The sequence below is a fragment of the Meles meles genome, chromosome 10, assembly GCF_922984935.1.
Source record: "Meles meles chromosome 10, mMelMel3.1 paternal haplotype, whole genome shotgun sequence".
Taxonomy (NCBI): domain Eukaryota; kingdom Metazoa; phylum Chordata; class Mammalia; order Carnivora; family Mustelidae; genus Meles; species Meles meles.
In genome coordinates this window covers 2,075,297-2,088,924 of record NC_060075.1, presented here as the reverse complement: position 1 = coordinate 2,088,924, position 13,628 = coordinate 2,075,297, and the positions used below count along the sequence as shown (strand labels likewise).

Here is a 13,628-nt window from a genome sequence, read left to right as displayed (position 1 = left end):
CGCATTTGATGGAATCAGGAAAATAAGTTAGCAAAGTGACAAGCTTAATAGAAATAACAACAAAGAACCAAGTAAGTTCTGGAGCATAAGACCAGAGATGGCATCACCATCAGAATGGATCAGGCAGAAGGAAGAATCTGTGAATTAGAAGAAAGGAACTTGGAAATTATCCAGTGAGAGGCAAACAAAGAAAAAAGAATGAACAAGAGTGAAGAAAGCATACGTGACCTTTGTGATACTCTCCAAGGAAACAGTCTGTGAATTAGAGTCTCAGAGGAGAGAGGAAGGGGCAGAAAGCTGGTCAAAAGAAATCATGGCTAAGAACTGCCCAAATCGGTGAGAAATTTGGAGAGCAAAGTTTATGAAGCTCAGAGTCACCAAACAAACTCAATTTAAAGAGATCTCCCCCAGGGCACCTGGCTAGCTCAGTTAGTTAAGCGTCTGCCTTCGGCTCAGGTCATGATCCTGGCTGGGTCCAGGGAATGAGCCTTGCTGGTGTCAGGGTCCCTGCTCAGCGGGGAGTCTGCTTCTCCTTCTCCCTCTGCCCCTCCCCCACACGTGTGTACTCTCACTCTCTCTCAACTAAATTAATAAAATCTTTAAAAAATACAAAGATCTTCCCCAAAATACAATAATAATTATAATAAATCCCCAAAACCAAAGAATCTTAAAAGCAGCAAGAGAAAAAAATTCCACACTTCCAGGGGAACACCCATAAGGCTGTCGGCATATTTCCCAGCGGAGAGGTTGCAGGCCAGGATGGAGTGGGACAAAATACTCAGAGTGCTGGCGGGAGAAATTTCAACTGACAACAGCCCCTGGCAAAGGTGGGCTTCAGAACGGAAGGTCGGATAAAGATGCTCCCAGACAAACAGAACTGAGGGAGGCCGTCACCACTGGGCCTGCCTTACGAGAATGCAAAAAGCTGTTCTCAAGCTGAGATGACAGGAGGCTAATCAGTAACATGACAATACAGGGCGACCACAGCACAGCACGCAGGAAAGCTACATACGTAGGCAAATTCCGACTCCTGATACTGTAACATGATGGGTGGGAAACTCTCACCTCCGCGTGCAGATTAAAGGACAAAAGTATCAAAAATACCTAGATCGACACCGATTTGTCAATGAACATACAGTACAAAAAGGTAGACCATGGAGCTCCTGGGTGGGTCAGTGGATTGGGCGTCCAGCTCTCGAGTTTGGCTCAGGTCTTGCTCTCAGGGTCCTGAGATCAAGCCCGCCATCAGGCTCTGTGCTCAGTGCGGGTCTGCTTGAGACTCTGTCCCTCTGCTCCTCCCCCTGCTTGCACTTGCTCACATGCCCACCCGCTCTCACTCAAATAATAAAATCTTAAAAAAAAGGAATATAAGCTTGCCAGTAACATGAAGCTTGAAAATCTAGAAAGCACAGACTAAGATATTTGAAATAAGATGCAGCTCTGAGCCTTGGGTTCTTGTGACGTCTGCCCTGCAGGTGTCAGAACTGAAGGCGCGCACTCAAGTCCAGCTTCAGGAGAAGCAGCGTGTGCAGCTTTCCTAATCACCCACCTTTAAAAAACAAAAAATAAAAACCAAATTCCAAAGCCAGAATGAACAATGACTTTATGAAGCCTCCTCTGGGTGGGAGCCTAGCTTTGTAACATAGTGACGTTCCAGAAACACCGGCTTTTCCGCCAGAAGTGAGCTTTGTGGCCCGTGCCTTCTCACAGGCCTGGGCATCCGCCACCCTCCCACCACCTAAAAGTGCACGAACTGTACATTAGTAAACAGTCAGACATCTGATGCTTGAATTTGAGAAATTAGTAAGTTTCCAAAGCAAAATGTGCAGTAACAATATGCTGCCTTCAGGGGGAAAGTCTGTGATAGGAAAGAAAGGCAAAGAGGGAGAATAGTGTGACATTTTTCGGCATAACAAATTAGAAGGTGCTTCTGTTTAGGGCTTCAAGATCTCGGCAAGACGGACATGTTTGTAATACTGTAGATTAGATTAGCGCAGGTCTTTGTGTTTTTACGAACTGACCTCCCTTTCTTAGAGCAGAACTCTGGCCTTGCCTTTCCTTCCTCTGTTGCAGGGGGACTAATGAAGTCTCTTCTAAACTTGGGCTTCCATGCACCTATTGGATGTTAACTAAATTAATAAAATACAGAGCTCGTCTCTGCATATAGTAATGCTTCTATACGCTGAGAATTTCTTCTTGCAGATTTGTCTTCCTTTAAAATGTCATTGGCACATTCTTAACAAACTGAGCAAGAACAAAGTGATGTCGTGTTGTAATGTGGGATCTTTTCAATAGACTTCAGTCCTGTGTAAAGAACCAAACAGATCAAATGTTGGATTTTGTCTCTGCGTGTCAGAGAATTCAGCTGGACTCAGCAGTGCCCCGGAGCGGGCACCGGGGCTGTCGGGGACGGCACAGCAGTCCTGGGGCACTCTCACAGCACGACTCGGTGAACTCGGCCAGAGCCGCCTGGAGAGGTCAGGAAAGCTGCTGTGCTCATACCTGTCACCAGTGTGTACAGAAAGCCCGAGGGTTGCCCACAATGCAGTGCTTGGTCCTTGAATGCCTTTGATCCTTATCTAGAAATTCTGCTAGCATATGTCATATCATTGAGGTATGGTCTTTTATTGCTGCAGTTAAAACTTTTCAGATGCATTATACTATCTCCACCCAAGCTAAAAGTCCAGACCATTGTTTAAAAAGTAAGGTTAGTGATTCGTCAGATGCCCTGGTTGACTCGAGGGGCCGCCCGCTCCCACACCCTCCCACATGAGATTTCTCTTACTTTGTCATTGACATCTCACCAAACAGCGTAATGGTCTTAAAGTTTGCTTAGTCCTTTGACTTCCTTTATCACGTAGAGATGGCAAACATTCTGTTGCTAACTTGGAGTGGTTCCAAGCAGCAAGATCGGGAGGATATTAAACCAGTAAAAGCTTATCAACTGATTCATTGATATGCTGTAAATTCCAGGCTTTTCATTTTGCTTTTGAGGGTGGTCATAAGTCAACACATTAGTAAGCAATTTGCTGACATCCAGACGGATCACTTAGAGAGGCCTCCCGGGCAGACAAAGTTCACCTGGTACTTTTGTTAGTGTATTTTTTTTAATGTTTAGCCGGTATGTTACTTGTAAATGACCAGTAATTGCTTTACATATCAATAAGCTAAACTCCTACTTATCAAATACCTGAAATAGAAGACTTAAAAGGAAAAATATAAGAAGACATTCATTCTTCTTAAAACTGAACATTTTACACACTTTGTTTCTGTAGAATTGGTAATATTAATCATTGGTTTAAAAACTAGAACTCAACTGGCTGCTTTGGGGGGGGGGCAGTTTTTGCCCTTTCAATGACTAAGGGCATCTGACCCAAATACCAGTAAGGAAATAAAGAAAGCAAGAACACATAAGAACTTGAGATGTGAGAAACAGTTAATAACGGCTGCACTTAGGACGCGGCTTACAATCGGCCACAGCAGGTGGTCGGTAAGTATCGCGGATTTAACTTTGTAACTATTGCCCTTGCGCTCTTTGGCACGTGTGCAGCTACCAGAGAAAGGTCAAGCAGTTCGCGTGGAGGATTCCGCTGCAAACGCGTACCGAAGTGTCTCAGTATCTGTATTAACAAGCTAATGTCCATGTCATGATTAAAAGCTAAACGCCGATGCTTTGCTGAATCTTGATCGTTGGCAATAACTTCACGTCATTCCTCGGAGGCATCGTTCTTTTGTTTTAATCCCAGAAAGGACGCCGTGCTGTCCTCCTTTAGAACGTGGACGTTGGGGCACATATGCGTCCTTGGTTCTAATCTACTGCAAACGTAAAATTGAGATTTTTTTAATGAATGCTAAGGGCCTTAGCATGAATCAGGTGCTTCTCTGGACCTAAGGAATTCATTCGAGGAGATAAGAAATACACACAGGAAAAAGATAACAGCCTCCCGCCAAGGCTAAGTGCCCAGGGCAGGGGCCCCAAGTGCTCTGTGAGAGCCGAGAGAGCGAGCTCATCTGAGAGGAGCCGCGCACTCCGGCCGCGCATGCGGTCCTCGGAAGCCACTGGTGCAGGAAGTCATGGAAACAGGAAAACAGGACAGTTCTTCGTGGGACTCTGTAACGATGACCGGCCGGCTGGGAAATTCCTAAGGACAGTAATGAGAGGAAAGGTTGGCGCGAGGCCCCAGGGGATCCTGGAGGGATCTCAGCCTCCGGACAGGCCCAGGATGAGGAGTCTGAGATCAAAGAAGAGGTGGTGAGGCCAATGCTCCAAGAAGTCTGCTCGGGTGTCAGAGGAGAGCGGGAGGCAGCCGGGCCACTCCTGCCACGCCGGCCCCGCCCCCGCCCACCTGCTGCCTGTCACAGCTGGCAGAGCCCCCCCACCCCGTCCCGCCCCCCTCCTGCTGGGCCCCTGAGCCCTCTGCTCAGCCCTCCTTGTTCCCACCCAGCCTTCCTGCAAGCCGGAGGCCCCCTTGTTAAAGGTCACCTGGGTCCCCGGGTCGTACAGTGCGGTGCCAGCCATTCCCACACTGTTGCACCAATCCTGTTAATCCCTCACCGCGCAAACACCGAATGGTAGTTACTTAGAATGGATAAACTACGTTTTAGTAGTCCTTAACCACCACCACATACAAAAGGAATCGTTATTTCACTCATTATGAAATGCTTTCAGTTGTAACTAAGGAAGAAAGTACGATTCGTTAACAAGTGTGAAAATCTGAGGTTCACTAGGCAGGCGGAATAGACACCAAACTACACAGGAAACTGTTCCAAGCCCCTTCGAGTGACTGAGCCTGCAGTTCTGCACTGTGCAAGACTCGTCCAGCTCCCTCCCTTCCCCACCAAATCCCTAGGGCCACCCCCCAGGGGGGTGGTCCCTGTCTCTGCTGCCCCCCATGTCGCCTTCCAGAGGGGAGACAACAAAAAACATGTGCCATTAAGAATGCAAATGTCAAAAAGCAGTGAGAGTCCAAAGGAGGAAGAGACGCCGAAGACAGGGAGCAGAGTCAGGAGCGATGGGTCTCGGGACGGGGGACTGCTGATGGCCGGGGCTGTGGGAGAGAGGGGCAGACCCCAAACTGGAGCAACTTCCCAGATAGGGTGAGTGGCTCCGGCCTGCACCGGCCAGGGGCTCCCATGTGGGGAGCACGGTGCAGGCGTGGGTGGCCAGTCGCCGCTGGCATCTTGCTGACGTGAGAGTCGCAGGAGCTCTACCCGGCTGCTCAGCAAAGGGGTGGCCTGAGAAAGAATCGGGGACACAGGAACCCTGACCAGCAAACACTCGGACACTTGTTCAAAACCGAAACTTTCTTCTCTGGCCGTTCTCAGTCTGCCTGCCTCTCTCTCTCTCAGTCTGCCCTGGTGGTTCTTATCTGTTCTTACCTGTTATTTAATATTGTTCCAAGCAAAGAAAAAATTTACGTTATTAGCATGAATTTTACACTGTACAAAGCCAATTTTCAACAAAACTATAAGAGCATTTAGTTCACATGTGAAATCTCCAAAATTACAGTCTGCATCTCCTACCTCTTGTACGTGTGTTTAACCCATGTGCAAAAAAAGAAAACGCTAAACGACACTGAGTCTGAAGCCTCGCTCACAGCAGGGAAGGGGCTCTGGGTCCCCTTGCACCTCCCTTTCCTTCCGCACCATCATCCCCCCTGGAAGGGGCTCGCCGAGGAAAGGACATAAAGGGCTCCCTCCAGGAACCAGAATTTAGGAGGGAAAGGGAGCATGGGGACCTCTCGAGGCAGAAAGGCTATGAATTTTTCATATGGGAAGGAGATACACAGACTTAAAAAGCCCAAAGAACCCCAATACGATTTTTAGAGAAGGCGCCATGTGTAGTGAAGCTGCAGATTTGTTGGAAGTTAGAGCAGACGCCAGGGGACTGAGCAGGACACCTCAGCCAGCCTGGGATTCTTCATGTCTCAAATGAAAATTCCAGTTGGGAACAGAGGCCAGCGGTGTGTATCTGGCTCAGTCCGAGTTGCCGCTCCTGCTCTCAGGGGCGTCAGGTCAAGGCCCACACTGGGCATAGAGATTACTTAAAAACGACAACAAGAACAAAACAGAGGCAAAAGAAGGTTTCAGAGGAAAATGGGGAGAGGGTCACTAAAATGTCTTCACTGAAGGACCTTCTGAAAGATGCCTTTCATGAAGCAAGAAAACGATCTGAGATTGAAGACACAAGAAGGGGTGAGGTGCAAAGAAAGTGGTAAAAATGTGGAAAAACGGCATCGACACTGAGTTCGTGAGCAAGACTACCAGCGTCTTCTGGGACGAAAGGAGAGGAAGAGCGCATGACCACAGGACAGCGACCCGCCTGCGGAGCACATCGGCCAAGTGCTCCGAGCTCCTTGCTTATGTGAGAGGAGGAAATTCGGACGGACTTCCGATGTTAATCACCTCAGGTGCATTTCAAAGATGGCCACCAAAAGAGTGAAATGGAGTTTTCACATTCAAACTAGTGGAGAGAAAACTGGAGATAGACATTTCCACAGCAGGGCGCCTGGTGGCTCAGTTGGTTGAGCGACGGCCTTCAGCTCCAGTCATGATCCTGGAGCCCCGGGATCAGCTCAGCAGGGTCTGCTTCTCCCTCTGACCCTCCCCTTCTCATGCTCTCTCTCTCTCATTCTCTCTCTCAAGTAGATAAAGAAAATCTTTTTTTTTTAAATTAAATAAATAAAATTTCCACGCCCAGCAATCTCCAGACCGAACGTGCCAGTGAGAACAAGCCCAGCCACGGGTCGCCCCGGGGAGACTCTGACGCAGGCAGAGAAGGAGGAAGTGTGCGTGACACAGGCATAGACCACAGGAGAAGAAGTGACGTCAGGCCAAACAGACGTTGAGGCCAAGGCACCGGGGAGCAGGACACACAGAACACCCGCCAGCAGCTGTGGCGCCTGGTCTCGATGAGACCCAAACAGACCACGTACAAGCCCTGACCGGGAAACATCCCACCACGCTGTAAAGGATTAAAATGTGCAGAGCATGGTCTCGGACCGCAGTGTGCTTAAGCTAGAAACTTGAGATAATTTATAAATCACTGGAAATCTGGAAACAGTTCTAAATAACCTGCTGGTACGGAAGACGTGATCATGGAAACTAGGAACTACTGTGAACCGAACTGACCGCAAAACACATCATCCCACTCACGGACCACACGAAGGCAAGACTTGTTTCTTCTCTACCAGACACTCGGAGACGGTTCTCACATCCTGGAACGTCCTGAGCATGTATTTGCTGTTTCGCTGGGGGACACCAGTTAGCACATATCGGCACACGGAGCTTTAAGACCCTCCCCGATTTGCGGGCAGCGGAACCCGGCAAGCCCATGTTTTCCGCGAGCGCCGAAGGGCCTGCCGTGGTTGGTGCACAGCCTAAGCCTTGACAAATGCAAAGGCGGGGTGGGAAGCCTTGAAGAACACGGCGGCGTGTAGCAGCACGAGGTCCAGCGCTCCCAGCCCCAAACCCACGGGAATGAAGGCAACGAGGCGTGTGCCAGCAGCCCCGGCGAAGGCCGGAGGATAAGGTGACAGGGCTGTCCTCGCCAGGGCCCCTTGGGAGTCACCAAACGCAGCTATTCAGAGCATGTCAGCTGCTTTATCTCCAGCTTCGAGAACTCATCCCCATGTCAGAACAGTTGGGGTTCCCGCAGGCATCTGGGCGCCTGCAGATCTAGTCTCGCACACAGCGTATCCGCTGATACAATACGAACTGTGCGCACGCGGCCTCCACGCTTACTCCGCTGCTCTCTAAGGGCCCTCTGAGAGCTCCCGGTGGTCCCTAACACCTGGAGTTGGGAGGTCACACCCCCAGGAAGGGGGATGAAAGCTGTGGTAAATAACTGTGACTCTTAAAATCAAGCAGGTGACTTCAACAGTTCTCAAACTTGAGCGAGCATCAGAGTCCCCTGGGGAGACAGAACACAGCTGGCCACCGCTGCCCAGGTTCTGGTCCAGCAGGTCAGGGCACGGCTGGGAAGCGGCATTTCTAACAGGCTTCCGGGGGAGGCCGAGGCCGCTGTCCCAGCACGACAGTTGGGAACGAGCCCCCAGGTCAGTCATTCACACTCAAGCATCTTCTCCAGACAACATTTCTGTGTTCAGAAACAAGTTCAGAATATGCCTCATCACCCGAAATTCTTCGTAAGGTCTGGAATAGAATGTGACCCCTTTTTTCTGAGCATACTTTTGGAGGAAGAAAAGGTCTCCGTTCCAGTCCATGTGTATGTGGGAGATCGCCCTCACTTCAAGAAAACTCAGCACACTTGGTCATGAAACCTGACTCAGAGGCCGTCGCACAGATTTCCAAGGACTCCTCCCTTCCACACAGTAGGGAACTCTTCTCTCAACCATTTGTTTGAGAGTATCGAATAGTCGAAGCCAAAGAACAAAGAAAAAATCAAAGCCCTAGGATATACCGGTGGACCCTCAGTTGAAGAAGCTAAGTTAAGCTGCAGCTGCTCGGTAGTTCCAGCGGAGAAACAGCTTCTTCACAGCCGAAGAGCCTCTTCCTCCAGGCCTGCAAGCACAGACGTTCCTCGACTCCGGACGGCACGAGCTCCTGACAAACCCATCATAAATCAAAAATATCATTAAGTCAAAAATGCATTTCCAAAAAAAAAAAAAAAATGCATTTCCCGCACCTCGCCTGGCCAACGTCACGGCGGAGCGCGGCCCCCCTGAAGCGCACCCAGAGCGCTCCCGTGAGCCCGCAGGTGCGCAGTCGGGACACACGAAGCCTGTTTGACCGTACGGTGTCGAGCCGCTCCTGCACTGCACGGGACACTGTCCTGAAAGTGGCGGACGGGAGAGCGGTGGGGGCGCACGCGGGGGTCGCCCTGCCGGCTGCTGGGAGCTGCGGCCGCCGGCCGGCATCACGGGGGAGGGGCAGAGCGCGTAAGGCCAGCCCAGCAAGAGGTCCACGTCCTGAACTTGGAGCACGGTTTCTACTGAGTGCGTCGCTTTCGCACCATCGTAAAGTTGAAACGCTGCAAGTCAAACTCCTGTAAGTTGGGGGGCATTTTTACAGCTAAAAAATAATTGCAAATAAATATTTCCAAATATTGCAAAGTAAATATTTCCAAATCGGAGCACAGACCGAAACAGTCTGGGGGAGGAATAGAGAGTGAAGGATGTCACGTCAAACTACTTTGCGGTTGGCGACTGTGGCTGCGGCAGGAGGGAGGCATGTTTCATTTTACTAATCAGATGCCAGCGAAGTCCCCGCAGTCCAGGCGCCGCAGCAGGAGGGTCTGTAGAAACTGTGCCTCGCCCTGGCAGTCGCCGCTTTTGTCATCGGGAGACGATGACAACCTTCCCAGCCCACAACCTGCTATAACCGCCTGCCTGAGACCACTGCGGCCTTCTGAAGCCTTTTGTATCGAAAATGTCGCACTTCATAAAGAGCGGAGCAGGGGCGAGCATTAGAGAACTCCGTTTAAGGACTCTCAAGGCAAACGTCTGCAAAGTTTGAGAGAAAAGTAATATGCAGCCTCCGTGGTGGCGGACCGGCAAGGGACACGGTTTTAAACTAAGTCCTAAAGACCTGCTCTGTGTCAAGGGGCCGTACAATTATCCATAAATGAACTACCTCCCATAAGGAGAGGCTGAAGGTCCTTGGGCAATGGGAGTTTTCAAATTATTATTTTAGCGTTTTGTAAGAAAAACAGAATGAATGAACTAGTTTAGAAGAAGGGGATAATTTTTTTCTTTTATTGGTCACTCTGAGATGATCGTTCATAATCTGCGGCCACACTGGGAAGACAGCTGGCAAGCAAAGGGACGGGAAGAGCACTGGTTCCCACGGCCAGGCAAGTGCTCAGGGCACTGTGGCCACACACAGTGAGCGCCCTGCGTACAGATTAGAATAGATGCTGCCAGGGGCGCCTGGGTGGCTCACTGGGTTAAGCCTCTGCCTTCGGCTCAGGTCGTGATCTCAGGGTCCTGGGATTGAGTTCCGCATCGGGCTCTCTGCTCAGCAGGGAGCCTGCTTCCTCCTCTCTCTCTGCCTGCCTCTCTGCCTACCTGTGATCTCTGTCAAATAAATAAATAAAATCTTAAAAAAAAGAAAAAAAGATGCTGCCAGAGCAGGGTGGTAATGGGATGAATTTTGTGCAGTTTTAATTCCTTTCTCCTCTGCGCTTCCTTTTCCCCCTTTTTTTAATTTTATTTATTTGACAGAGATCACAAGTAGGCGGAGAGGCAGGCAGAGAGAGACAGTGGGAAGCAGGCTCCCCGCTGAGCAGAGAGCCCGATGCGGGGCTCGATCCCAGGACCCTGGGATCATGACCTGAGCCGAAGGCAGAGGCTTAACCCACTGAGCCACCCAGGCGCCCTCCTTTTCCCCTTTATTAGCTCTCAACTTTTAATTACAATGTATTCCTTGTTAACAACCACGAAGACTTAAACCAGGTGGGCATTTCTGAATCTCTATCAGCTATCTGGACGTGGCTTTATTAGGTAAATATCCATATGTCTGTTTCCCCAAAAAGTCTTATTCGAAGGTAGAGACCTGAGGAAAGTCAGTAAAACAGGTGGTCAGGACCCAAGAAGGCACCTCCTTTGCACGGACAGGTAGAGCCCCCCGGCCTGTTAGTGCACCGCCTCCCGTGTCCTCTCCAGTTCACAGAGCTCAGTCGCCGTCTGCTGTGCTCGTACAGCACAGACATAGAGGACCTCTTCTGGGAGATCGACCACTGCCTGGCCATAAACCGGAGTGTTCTTCAGCAGCTGGAGGACAGGCGCGGCCACGAGCTCACAGACGAAGACTGGGAAAAGATCCAGATCCAGGTAGGCAGGGTCACTAACTGGAAGCGGCAGAGCCCCCAGGAGTCTGGGTGACATTAGAGGGAAGACTTGGGGACCCTGTGGTGCCGAGCTTTCTGCCCCGGCTGTGCCTGTACCCTGAACGTTTGCCGTCCAGTCTGGGGTGAGGTCAAGGCCCTTCCATTGATTCCACTGATGACGCCTTTTTGTGAATAATGAAAACACCAAAGGGAAGACTGCCCCACGTCTTAGTTTCCTCATTTTCCTTCAAGCCCGAGGCTGCCCTCCTCTGATACCTAGTGTAGCCCTGGGAGAAAGGGAGACTCAGAATTCAACAGAGGAAAAACTTACTTAGAAAATCATTAAGATATGAAAATTTATCAAGAAGTTTGGAAGCTGTATAGGGGCAAGGATTTTGAAAAAGACCACTCGTTGCGCAACTAAAAGGAGATCTGTACCATTAATGTTCAGCATCTTATACAGTATTTTTGTTTTCAAACGGCTAATCACAAGCAGGTTACTCTCCCTTCCCATCTTCCGCGAGACTGACAGGCACGTGTAATTGGTGCCATTGTAACACGGGATGAGACTTCGTTTCTAGAAGTCCGTGTCTCTTGGTACACAGTCCTCACTGAAGTTTAGGAGTTCCCCATTACAACAGAGCTACTACCTCACAACAACACGTGCTGTCCTGTGTTGCAGGCTCTGCACCGGGAGTCCTACGAGTGTCCCATCTGCCTCACCCCGCTCCCAGCCAGCGCCGACGGTCACCAGGACCCATGCGAGACGCGCTGCAGCCAGCCTTCCCGGGAGACGGTCCTCCTGTCCTGCTCACATGTGTTCCACCACACGTGTCTCCTTGCTCTGGAGGAGTTCTCCATGGGGGACAGTTCTCCTTTCCACGTTTGTCCCCTCTGCCGCTCTGGCTATCAGAAGAAAATTCTTGCATGTTGAATTCACAGGAAAAATTATATTGTTTCTGGGCAGCGCTGGGGGAGAGGGATTTACCTCAACTCTGTAAAAACTGTATGAGTTTGGGGTTAAGTACCGCAGTGTAAGCTGCTTTCCAATGAAGTCGACTCCCGGTAGTTGTACATAGGGACCCTACATATATTGTGAAAGCTGACAACCTACCCAAGTTGACTCTTCAGAAAAATGTCAAATTGATGAGTTTGGTCAGTTGAAATAAGTGAGGAACGGATAAAAACTCGAGGTTCGGAGGTTCTCTCATTTAGTGACTCGCTATGCTTCTACTTGATCGGCTTGGACCACTCCAAACCGTGGAATCACTCCCCTGCTCTCGCAGTCGTCTGATTAAGTGGCTCTGTTGCTACAGGGTTCTGACTGGCAGCAGGTAGACCTGCCAGGACGGTCACGGCACGCTGGTCCCAGGCTCACCAGGGTACACGCAGTCACTTAGATCGAGCTATAGCGTCTGGCCAACAAGCTGGTAACTAGAAACACTCTTCCGGTTGTCTTGGGCCCCTGCCGTGCCCCTGTTCTGTAGTAATTGCTTTATTTCCATGTGATAACTTACTGTTATATTTCAGCACTTCAAATATGTAAACCCAAAGCATAAAAATAAAGTATTCAGTGGTATCCATCAGCAGAAGCTGGTAAGTCGCATTTTCATGACTTAGAGCCACACTATTGCAGCTTGTACAGGAAGAAGAAATCCATGAAACCGCTTTGCTCAGAAGCATCTGACTCTGGTGTCCTCTTCCTGGGGGCTTGGTTGTTTATGAGAACAAGTACAGTCGTACAGATCAGGTGTCCGGCTGCCGTCGCAGGTAAGGCCCCCATTTCAGTGGCTTACAGAGAAGCCTGTTCTTTCGGAGCCCCACAGAAAGGGTGGGGTGAGGGCTGAGGGGCTGCTCCAAGAGGCCTGGCTCCCAGGCTCCTCCTGAGTCTGTGGATGTTCTCGTCGCTGGGGAAGAGCAGGCCAAGATGTTTCATGGCCCACGTGCGGGCAAACAGGCGCACATCCCCGCAGCCACAGCTAGCTACGGGACAGAGACAGGGCGTGAGAACACGGGGGAGAAAGACGCAGGTCACCAAGCCCAGGTATGTACAATGCCAAGGGTGTAGGACAATCCTGGTGTCTTATGGAAAGAAATAAAATATGTGTTCCTGTTTTTAATCTCATCCTTTTAAAATGCTAGTCAGGTATGTTTTATTTCTAAATAGCTGTATAAAACATATCACTTATAAATAAATACACATATATTGGGCTGTGCTCAAACATTTTTTAAGTGATGGAGTAGCCCATTGCAAAATCTGGACAAGAAAAATTTGTTCAAAATTTGTTACAGTCGTCATCCCCCTCATCCACAGGAGACATGTTCCAAGACACCCCCCGTGGATCCAGGAAATGGCATTTTTCAACTACATTTTCTCCTACACATACACACCTGTCATAAAGTTTCATTCAGAAATTAGGCTGCAGTAAGAAATTAACAGTCATAATAAACAACATACTCTAAGAAAAGTCGTGTGAACGTGGTCTCTCTCCACATACCTTACTGGGCCGTACTCCCCCTGCTGGTGATGCTGAAGCTGGGAGACAAAACGCCTACCCGGCAAGGTGACGCGAGGTGAACGATGTCGGCCCCGGGACGCAGCATCGAGTTATTACTGGTCGTCTGATGACCTGGCAGGAGAACCGGCTGCCCGGGACCACGGGAAGCGGGACTCTGGAAGGGGTGGTGAGCGTAGGCGTGGGGGACAGCCGTAACTCAGAGTGCTCTGAACAAGGAATGAGCACTTCTACCCTGAGACAGCAGACGGGAGCTGCTCACAGGTCCCGGGCGTCCGTTCAGAAGGCCAACGAGGCAGACACGTCAGTCTGTCTCTGTTCCC

The 13,628-nt window shown here is 50.0% G+C and overlaps 1 protein-coding gene across 11 annotated transcripts in view; it reads left to right on the top strand.

Moving 5' to 3' along the window:
- Positions 1-12,417, top strand: part of RNF32 (ring finger protein 32) — a 36,929-nt gene extending 24,512 nt beyond the window's left edge. For 7 of the 11 annotated variants that reach the window (XM_046021239.1, XM_046021238.1, XM_046021247.1 and 4 more), the window contains 2 exons: positions 10,664-10,793; positions 11,472-12,417. In XM_046021239.1, the coding sequence (XP_045877195.1) occupies positions 10,664-10,793; positions 11,472-11,827 (486 nt within the window). In that variant the 3' untranslated portion in view covers positions 11,828-12,417. Of the gene's footprint in view, positions 1-10,577; positions 10,794-11,471 lie in introns of all 11 variants that reach the window. The other 4 variants (XM_046021244.1, XM_046021240.1, XM_046021237.1 and 1 more) reach the window with 3 other exon arrangements.
- The last annotated feature ends 1,211 nt before the right edge of the window (positions 12,418-13,628 follow it).